At 48.5% G+C, this 10,837-nt stretch overlaps 1 protein-coding gene across 1 annotated transcript; it reads left to right on the top strand.

Moving 5' to 3' along the window:
* The first annotated feature begins 481 nt into the window (after positions 1–481).
* Positions 482–9,646, top strand: POP4 (POP4 homolog, ribonuclease P/MRP subunit). Its single transcript, XM_065898991.1, has 7 exons — positions 482–722; positions 2,453–2,505; positions 4,161–4,384; positions 5,755–5,832; positions 6,012–6,073; positions 7,764–7,865; positions 9,121–9,646. Exons 1-7 carry the CDS (start codon positions 716–718, stop codon positions 9,255–9,257), a joined length of 663 nt encoding a protein of 220 aa, XP_065755063.1. The 5' UTR covers positions 482–715; the 3' UTR covers positions 9,258–9,646.
* Positions 9,647–10,837: the final 1,191 nt, after the last annotated feature.

The raw sequence follows: 10,837 nt of genomic DNA, 5'->3' as shown, positions 1-10,837 counted from the left end.
TCTCAAGAAAACTTTCAGAGACTATCAAGTCCAACCCCACTCACACAGTACACAGGAAAAGTGAGGCCCAGAGATGCGAAGTGCATTAAGTGAGATGACACTGCTAGCTAGCAGCAGAGACAAAACAAGAACGTAAGCCTCCTATCCCAACTTCAGTGCCTCGGCTGAGTGTAGAGAGCACGATTAGGGATCGCACAGACCTCATTCCCACCACCCTTCCCATCCCATGTCCACCCTCCCCTGGTCCCCAACCTCCCTCTGTCCTCTCCAAGTCGACTCGCCTCGCTCTATTCCGGGCCTTCACATGCATTCCACACTCCCCAACTCCAACCCTACTGCTTCTGGCCTTCCCTCGCCTACAAAACACACACTGAGAGAGCCCCACCAAGGAGAGAGAGTTTCAGAGCCCGCAGTAATTCTGCGCGCTGCGGAGTCCGCTCCGAGGCGCATGCGCCACCCTAAGTCGGCGCTCGTCGGTGACGTCACGGACGGCGCCATCCTAGAGTTTGGAGCTTGTGGCTCCTGATCCCGGTAGGAGCGTGTCAGTCTCTCAGCTTACCTTACCGCGCGACTTCGGGCAGAAGGAACCTGTCCACCACAAACTTTGACGAGAGAGGCTGTGGTGGTCGAGGGCTGCTGAAGAAAGTAGAGAGCGGTAAAGAGTGAGCGACGCCTGAAGAAGACGTCAACAGAGCGCACCGGATGCGGTCCGAGAATGAACAGTAAGCCGTGTTGAGGGTCACGAAATTGGAGAGGGGTGGGATGTTAAAGAGTCGGAGACTAGGTGTAGATACTGGTGGGTGAAAAGGGTCGCGGCGGAGTCCGAACGGCTCTGCTGTGGAAATTGTCCCGCCTTACCTAAGTGCAACTGTGGCCCGGAGTCCCGGTTGGCCTGCCTAGTCTCTGAACTATGTCAGAGCTGGAGGCAGGTTCTCTCCGGGGGCTGCTCAGTAGTGAGTGAGTGGTGCTAGAGGTCGGCCCAAGGCCTTGGTGCGACTTGGCCAGTATCTCTCTCTTGGCGTGGTCAAGGCCCTGTTCCTCTCTGCAGCCCGGTTTCCCCTTTTGTAAGGTACTGATAATGATGCCTGTCCAGCCTGCTATTCTGTGAATCACCCTTGTCTGGTGTAAAGCGCAGGGAGCGTGCTGGGGATTGATACCACTAGCCCAAAGCTTTGAGAGTTGAGCAGAGGTGTGCCAAGGAGGGGAGCAAGCACCCAGGGCATTTAGAGGCAGGGGCATGACACCGTTAAAACTGGATTTTAAGTTCCACCTCTGCCACTCCCTACCTATGTGATCAAGTTAAGTGTCACAGCATATTTTAACTTCAGTTTTCTCAGTGCATAATAGGAATAATAACTCCTTTAAAGGATTTTTCAGAAAGTATAATGAGATAAAAATATATGTAGCTTTTAATCAGGGGCATGGCAAACAATGAGGGCTCAATAACTATTAGATGTCTATTGTTATAGGAAAAAAAGACTTCTGGGTCTAATGCAAGGTACCTGTGACAATTACAGAGTCATTCCTGGGGTCCAGGCCCTGCAAGTTGCTCTCTACAGACAGGTTTTAATCCCTGTCTTCCATCTGAGAGAGAACCAGACTGTATAAAACTTGTAACCACTTTGGTTTGCTGGTTCAAATGAACTCAGGGAAGCACAGTAGAGCTGGGATGGAATTTATAGAGCATGAACCAAATTTTCTAGTCTTTTGGCCCTTAAACCAGGCCTTTGTCTCATTCTTATCCCATTCACACCCATATTCTGTCCCCAATGCCATGGTTTTCTTTTTCAGACAAATTAAGAAACGGGAGTGTGAGTTTTAAAGGTTAAAACCACATTGAGCAATGTGTATTTTGAGCTTGAAGAAAGATCTACTGTATTTTATCAGTTTAGGACACCATTAATTGTATAATACATCTCAGTTTCATAGATATTAAAATGTGAAGAGTCTTTTTTAAACATCTAACAGTAAACAAAATGTAGTAGTTCCAACTGTCTTCGTCCTGGAAAGCCCTGTCACATAACTTTTAGATGATTTACATCATTAGACTTCTAGAGCAACTGCTCAGGCTCCTAACCTGTGGTATTTTAAACCAGGGCAACTCTAAGTATTGTCTGCTGAGCTTCAGTATCATCTGAGAACTTGTTAGGAATGCAGGATCTTAGAGTGGGGCCCAAGAATCTACATTTTACTAAGTTCCCGGAGATTCTGACACACATTCATGTTTGAGAAGCACTATTTTAAGGCACACCATTGGAACTTCTAGCACGGATGTGGCTGGAGGGTAGGGCAAGAGGCATCCAAGAAAGCTTTGAAGCTGTGCTCATTGTACTACCCCCATCTTCTGTCTCTGAATAAGCATAGTTATTTTCATAGTTATAAAAGTCTTAGGTCTTACAGCCATAGCCAACAGAGTTGATCATTTCGTGTTTGTTTTCTTTGAATCCCCCAGGTGTGATCTACCATGCCTTTTCTCAGAAAGATGCAAAAGAGTTCGACATTCAGGTACAGTGCTTGGCAGGAGGTCTGGGAGCAACAGAGGTGATGACAAAGATGGCTCAGTGGCTTCTTAACCGTTAGTGCTGTTTTAGATGTCCTTTCCCACATTTCACTCCTCACGTTTCCAGCAGACATGTTAGGCTTAATCAAGGTTTGTTGTTCTGCTGGCCTCCTTTCCCACTATACCAGAGTCAAGTTTGGTTAACTGGGATTTCTTGATCTGTGTCATCTCCCACTGTGTAGGGCACACTAGGCTATGCTCACCTGACACCTGCCATGGCAAGCACTGTCATTTGACCTTGTTACTGTGCCCCTTTCACTCCTGAAGAGGGCAGTCAGATCACATTTCATAAGTGTAATTGGGTGCTACAAAGATTCTTTGTCAGTTTGGCAGAAGCTTCACTGGTGACTCATAATGAGGGAGTTGCTTTTGAAATCAAGATTTTGAAAGACTGATGCACCTTAATTTGGCTTCTCTATGAAAGATGGGCCACTTAGGTATTTAAAGACTCACATGTCCTCTTACAGTAATAATACTGATAATAATGAATTTTTACTTTTTAAAAGTACAAAGCTGAAGCTGACTTCCCTCCTTACCATGGGCTACCATGAAGAGCGTGTGTATCACATCTTTATCCCCACCTCCCACCCATCCACGTGCCTGCTTCTGCCCATGAAATGAGAGCTTGATTACTATTGACACATTAGCCGCAAGGTATTTGCAGGCCAGTTAGTGCAACAAAGGTCCAGGAAATGGCCCCGTCAAGAGGGAGGACCTCAGTAGAGGGTGCTCCCCAGGGCTGTGGCAAACATGAGGGCAAAGCATCCGAATGAGGAATAGACTGGTGGAACTCCAACTTGAGAGACAGTGATGCTTGTTCTTTCAAGAATTACACACAATTTATGATAGTTACGTTGCCCAGAAGTCCTCTCTAAGTGCAGGTGCTCAGTCACAGTCATGTGGTGCTCTGTTCTGTGTGGAAAAGAGTGAGCACATGGGGCTAAGATACGCTGACAGTTTATTTCCTCAAGTGATGCCAGAGCAGACCAGGAAAATAACCATGCTGCATCCACAGGCTGGAAACTCAAGTAAAGAGTATTACGATATGGCCGCAATGTCAAAATCCCTACCTGCTGTGGCTGGGCCCACCCTGGAGGGCTTGGTTATGCCGTTTTTCCTAGTGTTGGGGTCATTGCCTTCAAGGCCGTAGCCTGGCTCTACTCTGAGCTTGCCTTCATCTGATCATGACAGTTTAAATACCATTGTCATACATTTCTCAAGGATGAGAGAAGTCTTTTTTTCCAAAGATAATGTTTTTTTTGTTTGTTTTGCTTTAATTTTTTTATTGTTGTTTTTGTTTTGTTTTGTTTTGTTTTGTTTTTATCCTCAGAATAACCTCAGAGAGCAGGGTAGGAGGTTGGAGTTTGACATGGCTGTTTTGTGTGGCAGTTACGAATTGGCATTTGAATGTGACTTTCACATCTGCCCAGCTGGGGGTAACGAACATGCAGCAGATGAGAGGCTATGTGAGCCTCAGTGGGTAGATAGGTGGGTCAGTGAAGGCGGCCCATCTGCTGTTGCAGCGGTGTGTGGGAGGGCCTGGGGGTCTGGGTAGCCCCAACCAGAGCTGTGAGCACCACAGCATCTTGTCCTCATGCAGCACCCAGGAACCCAGCGGGCCGAGGCCTTTGTGAGGGCCTTCCTGAAGCGGAGCATGCCCCGCATGAGCCGACAAGCCCAGGAGGACCACCTGCAACGCAAGGCCGTTGTTCTGGAGTACTTCACTCACCGGAAGCAGAAGGAAAAGAAAAAGAAATCTAAAGGCCTCTCTGCCAAGCAGAGGAGGGAGCTGCGGCTCTTTGACATTAATCCAGAGCAACAGAGGTATGGCAAGCCTTTCCTGCCTTTCCACCCCAGCGACTTAATCTTCCTTGTGTTGAGTATGGACTTGGGAAGCTAGGTAGCCCCTGCTCTACTTAAGCTAAGCGAGCCTCTCCCACTTCTGCCACAAGGGGGCAGGCTTCCTTTACCAATTCGGACTGGGTTTGGCTTTTCTGCTTGGCTTCTGTCCTATCCTTAACTAATAAGACCAGTGCCATAAGCCATGGGTAACAGACTATTTGTCTTTCAGTTTTCTTAGAAAAAGAGAAACTGATATTTCTTAACATATATCTCTTTGTAGCTTCTAATAGCACTAGACAGAATCACCCATTGGGGTCTTATTGCCAAAGAACGTGCTGCCCATATGTTTCAGAAGTTTCTGAAAGAGACACATCACTCTCTGTGGGAGAACATGTTCCTCCCTCCAGCTGACACTTCATCCCTCCTTGGCCACGGTTCTGCGTTTGCATGTCTTAGGACTGTTCGTATGCTTTTGCTCCAAGATCTGTAACCAAATAGCCTCCCACATCCCATAAGATAGAGTCTGTCACTTTGTTCATGGCCCCTCTCACAAAATCACCTGGGCTTTGGGAGGAGGAAGGGACTGCTGCCTGCCCCTGGTGTGCCTCACCCATGTCTCCATCAATAGAGTCCACTTTGGGTTTGAGCCTGAGGTTCTCATTTTTCTAACCAGTAGCTTCGTTAAATGGACTCCCCATGAAGTGCTAGGAAGACCCGTTTGGGATCGTCTCACCTGCTCCCTCTTCTTCACCTCGCCACTTCTCACTCATCCTCCAGACAGACCCTGTCACCTTGCACAGGGACTTATGACAACCAGCAACTCCTGTTTACTGAGGGCTTACTGGGTTCAGCTTCCTGTAACAGAAAACCTCAAAATAGCAGTGGCTTAAATAAGATGGAAGTTTATTTCTCTTGTGAAAAGAGGTCTAGATGAACACCATCCTGGGCTGGTGTGGTAGGCAGTTTCACGGCCATCAGACAACGAGGAGTGTAGCCCTGGGTGCATCCTTGCTGCTTCACCATTTGTAGGTGTTACTACATGGTCTAAAATGTCTGCTTGAGCTCCAGCTGTCATGCCTGCATCTAACCAGCAGGAAGGATGAAGGGGCAAAGGAAGGCAACGCCTTCCTCTTCTCATTAGCAAAAACTTAGCTTTGAGAGGGTTCTACCAGTGAGGAAACTAAGGTTTGAGAGGTGAAAGTACTGGATTTTAGTGTGGTTATCGGGGGTAGAAGAGGCCGCAGTGATCCAGGTCACGGTCCTTGGCATCAAGCCAAGCTCTGTGCTCTTTGGATGTTATAATCCCAAGCTCACATTGCCTAACGTTTTACCTCTATCTGACTTTGCCACAGATACAGTCTTTTTCTCCCTCTACATGAACTCTGGAAACAGTACATCCGGGATCTGTGCAATGGTCTCAAACCAGACATGTGAGTTACAATTCTGAAGCCTTGCCCTTTGAGGCAGAACCCAAGTCTTAGGATCATTGTAAATGCAGCTTTCGGAGCCTGCTATCAGCATTGCCTGGCTGCAGAAGTTTGTAGACCTGTTTACTTCTTTCAGAATTCATTATAATGGTATACATTATGGGCTTTTGTTTACCTCGTAGGCAGCCACAGATGATTCAGGCCAAGCTTTTAAAGGCAGATCTTCATGGCGCTATTGTTTCAGGTAATTTGCCTAAGAGCACATCATCTGGCCGCCCAAGCCATCATTCAGTGACAATTCCTTGCTATGTGGATAACCCTACATCACCAGCACTTAGGGTAGACGATGACTATAGCTGTCTTAGCCAATTCTGGCCACTTGTTGGATACTCTAAATGGCCTCTGTGTACCTTCTCCACACAGAAGACCCCTGCTGGTATCCCAAAGGACACAGCAGCTGCTGGCACTCACCCACAGCCTGGTATCTTGAACAGCCCCATGGTTTTAAATGTCGGTTGTGGACCAACAGTTCCCAAGTTGTCATCTCCAGCACAGACCTTACCCTTGAACTCCTTGAATTCAACTGTCTACTGGACATAGCCACCCAGACGTGCAGTAGACATTGTAAACTTTACTTATCCAAAACAGAACTCTGGGCCTCTCCTCAGATCAGCCCTTCCGCTGGCCTTCATCATCTAAGTTGCCACTGAGAATTACCTTTAGTGATACCACTGAGTACTACTGAGTGCCACTAATATAGTACCACTGTTTACCCTGGTTGTTTAAGCCAAAAACCTAGGAGGTATCCACATTTCTTCTTTCCTAATTGCCTACCTCCAATCCATTAGCACGTCCTAACACCCAAATCTAAGCCACCACCGTCTCCCCGGACTACTGCAAAGCTGCTTAACCCTCTCCCTGCCGACACACTGCTCCTCCCCTGACCAGGCAGCCAGAGTGAAGATTCTACAGCAGAAATCAGGTTGTGTCCCTTCTGCCTCCTTACTGTATTCTAAACAGCCTGTCCAACCTCCTTGGGCACCAGGTCTAACCATACTGGCCTGCTTTCTGCTTCTCACCAGGCCTGGCCCTGCCACAGGGTCTTAGCATTTGCTTCTTCCCTCTACCCAGAGAGTTCTGTGTGCTCAGGGGCTGATTCTTTCTCATTATTCAGGTCCCTACTCAGATGTCACTTCCCAAGGGTCTACCATAGCTAAAGATGACCCTCCACCCCATTACCCTGCCCTTGTTTTTTTCATAGCACTCATCACTATCAGAAAATACAGATGTCTGGTTTGGTACACATTACCCCTCCCCCTATTAGAACAGCAGATTTGTGAGAGCAGGACTTACTACTGTGCCCAACACCTACCTAGGACACTGCCAGACACATAGTACGTGTTCAGTGAATTTGTATTGACTACCTTGGGAGATAGGTTGGGGGAGGTGAGAGGCCTACTGCCTGTGGTGGCAGCTCACTGCTGGGTGGCCTATAGTGGGCTCCCATTCTGTCCAGAGTTCAGGAGGTTCTGGGAAGACCATGATGAACAGGCGTTCATTCAGGTCCTGTAAGTGAGACTTGGCCCTGCCAGAGCAACCCGACTGTGGGCCTTGGTGGTGCTAGATACACGTGTAACCTCTTGGCTCCAGAATCCTGCCTGGGACCCCTGTGGCAGCAGGCCTTCCAAATGACACCTTATCAGAGCACAGAGGCTATTAAGCCACCGCCAAGGGATTGGGAAGCCTAGGTTCTCATCCCACTTGGTCCCTGCCCAGCCAAGGAGCCTCCACCTCACCCTGCCCCTGTGGGTGGTCTTTCTTCCTCTGCTGGCTCAAGGTTGGGACCAGAACCCACAGCCCCTGCAGGCCTGGCTGCCTGTGGCTCCCCTAACACCACAGAGGCCTGAGCCCTGAACCACCCTTTTCCTTTGCAGTTACAAAATCCAAATGCCCCTCCTATGTGGGCGTTACAGGAATCCTTCTACAGGAAACAAAGCACATTTTCAAAATTATCACTAAAGAAGACCGCCTGAAAGGTACGTAACTGGATCGCCGTGGGCTGTGGCCTCCCCAGACGATTTGTCGGCCCTTTCCTCATGACTCTAAAGCTCAGTTTGGCCTTTCAAGTCAGCACAGATTGTAGATACCTGCTGACCTTACATTCCAAGCCTGCAGAGACCATCCCAGCACCCAAGGCTCTCCCTGAGGTACTCATGAGCCCAGCCAGCAGCTTTGGCCAGATGTGATCAAGGGAAGGAAGGGCTGCTTGGCTGTGCCTCCAGACACCTGGGTCTATTTCCAGGACTGGGACCCTCCACCTGCCCAAAGGCTGCTGCCTCCCAGAGGATTGCAGCTAGACAGATAGCAGGGACGAAGCACCTGCCCCTGGAGTTCCCAGAGCCAGCTCCCTTGGTGGTGATTCTCTGGGTTCCAGGGAAGCAAGTGCAAGCTTATCCGCCTGGTGTGCTAGAGCTCACTGCTCTGGCAGAGACTAGCGGCCAGTCTGTCAGGATTTCCACACCCCCTCCTTGCCCATGAATCCAGAGATTTCAAAACCACAGTGGGAGGTTTTTGTTCCTTTAATTTTTTGAAGCTTGGTTTTCTTGTTGCTTTGTTCCATTCCCCTCTGTGTTCTTCTCCTCTCATTTTAGACCTCAGAAAGTGGTGTACAAGTTTCCCCAGTGAGCATAAAGCCATGAGCCTATCTGAAAGTTATGTGGCAAGACCTGTTTCTGGCAGTTTTTCTGGGGGTTTCTGGTTTTGGGAGTTTGATTCATAGCCTTTGACCCAGAAAACTAGGTGTTGAGTTATATATATATATATATATATATATATATATATATATATATATATATATATATATATATATATAGATTTTTTTTTTTTTTTTTTTTTTGTGGTGCGTGGGCCTCTCCCGTTGCGGAGCACAGGCTCCGGACGCGCAGGCTCAGCGGCCATGGCTCACAGGCCCAGCCGCTCCGTGGCATGTGGGATCTTCCCGGACCGGGGCACGAACCCGCATCCCCTGCATCGGCAGGCGGACTCTCAACCGCTGTGCCACCAGGGAAGCCCCGAGTTATATTTAAAATGTGAATAAATTGGCCTTTTGGCAGAATAATCCCCTTTAATCCTGGTGCTGTTACCTTTGTGGGTTCCTCCATTTCTTATTATCTTTTCCTAATTAGCTTGTTGTATTTTCTAATATAAACATCTTGGGAATAATAGTCTCCACAAAAGTGAACCTACTGCCAGGACTTTTTCCCTCATCCTTTTTCTCTTGCTTTTTTTTAGTTATCCCCAAGCTAAACTGTGTGTTCACTGTGGAGATCGATGGCTTTATTTCCTACATTTATGGGAGCAAATTCCAGCTGCGGTCAAGCGAGCGGTCTGCGAAGAAGTTCAAAGCAAAGGGAACAATTGACTTGTGAGCTCTTCCTGCCTAAGGGAATCGTTTATGACAGTGAAAAACTGGAAACAGCCTGAATTACCCACCTTTCAGGGAAGAGATGGTCGGGCCAGTTCTGGTTATAGACCACCTCCAGCCAGTGTAAATCAGAGTTAAGGACATTTAATCATCTGGGAAGAAGCACACTGTGCCGAGCACAGAAGTCAGGGACCACAAGGATGTGTCTTTATAGATGCTCTTGTTTTTGTATTACTCCCATGGACAGAAAAGATTGGCAGAAAACACCAGAATTAACACAGGTTGACTTGAATAGTGAGTTTATTTGTTTTTTCTTTTTCATACTTTTCAGTGTTTTCAGAACGTTCTATGATGAATGAGTTGTTTATGTGATAATAAAATACGCATGTGGGCATGAACAGACTACAGGAGTGATTCCTGCAGCACCGCTAGGATGGAAGGGAAGGGGAGGCCTGAGCTGTGCCTGGCTCGTGCCTTTACTTTTGTTCTGTGGAAGCTGCCATGTCTTTTGCTCTGTCATCAGGCACCGTGTCTCACTAGTTCAGTGGTGCCCTGCTTCTTTGATACATCACTTTAAATCATGCCTGCTGTCGAACTCTTTGACCTGAGGTTTACTTTGCTGTTTCAAGAAAGATGAAGAGGAATGAGTGGTGAAGTTGCTAAGTGACTTAGAGCCCATTCGGGAGTTCGAACTGAGGTGGACCACAAAGGCAGAATGCCGGGCCTAGGTGTGCTTATTGAAGCTTGTTCCAGTATGGGGAGCTTAAGCCTACAAGAGTGTTCTCACTTAGACTCCAAAGGAAGGTGGGCTGAAGAGAAAATAAGACTGGAGCTCTTCCCAAGGCCTCATCTACTAGGAAAGCCTGAGTCCCCAGCAGTGGCACCTTAGTTGACGTTAGTCCCATTTTTGCTGCTGGAAGCCGTGGCTCTGCAGGCTCTGCAGTCTGACCCTAGCCCTCTGGGCAGTGTGCCTGTGGGCCAGTAGATGGGCCCTTCTGTGCAGGGCCTGAGTACAGACTGGCCGAATGAGGACAGGGTGGGGACCAGACTTCCAGGGTCTGCTACCAGGAAAGCCACATGGCTCAGAAGGCCCTATCGCCCCTTTCTTTTGAGAAGCAAGTGTTTGCTGACCAACAGGGTGAGGGCAGAAGCATTCCTGGCGACAAACTGGCAGCAAATTCATGTGCTCTTTCTTCTGCACCAAGAGAAGCAGCAATGCCAGAGGCTTCACTGTGTCAGCATTTTGCGCTCAGACTCCACACTGGATGGGCGAGAAACACCACAGTGGAGGGGAGAGCGTAAACACTGACTTAACATTATTGGAGGAGAGCAAGAAGACCTAGCGGTGCCTCTGCACCTCCTGAAGGCCGAGCACGCCCAGGGTCTCCCACGGACATGCCCGGCGGCTCGACCCCACTTCCGTCTGTGCATGGTGTCCCTCACTTACCAGGAGGGTCTGAGTCTCCTTGGGTGCTCTCCCCAGTCTAGCCATCACTGCCTGTGGTTGGGAGCTCAAGTCCCAGCACCACCTCAGTCAGGGCAGCCTGACCCAGTGACAGCCCTCGGGTGTGACCATGAGGTCAC

The sequence above is a fragment of the Phocoena phocoena genome, chromosome 20 (assembly GCF_963924675.1).
Source record: "Phocoena phocoena chromosome 20, mPhoPho1.1, whole genome shotgun sequence".
Lineage (NCBI taxonomy): Eukaryota > Metazoa > Chordata > Mammalia > Artiodactyla > Phocoenidae > Phocoena > Phocoena phocoena.
This window is presented reverse-complemented; position numbering and strand designations above follow the sequence as displayed.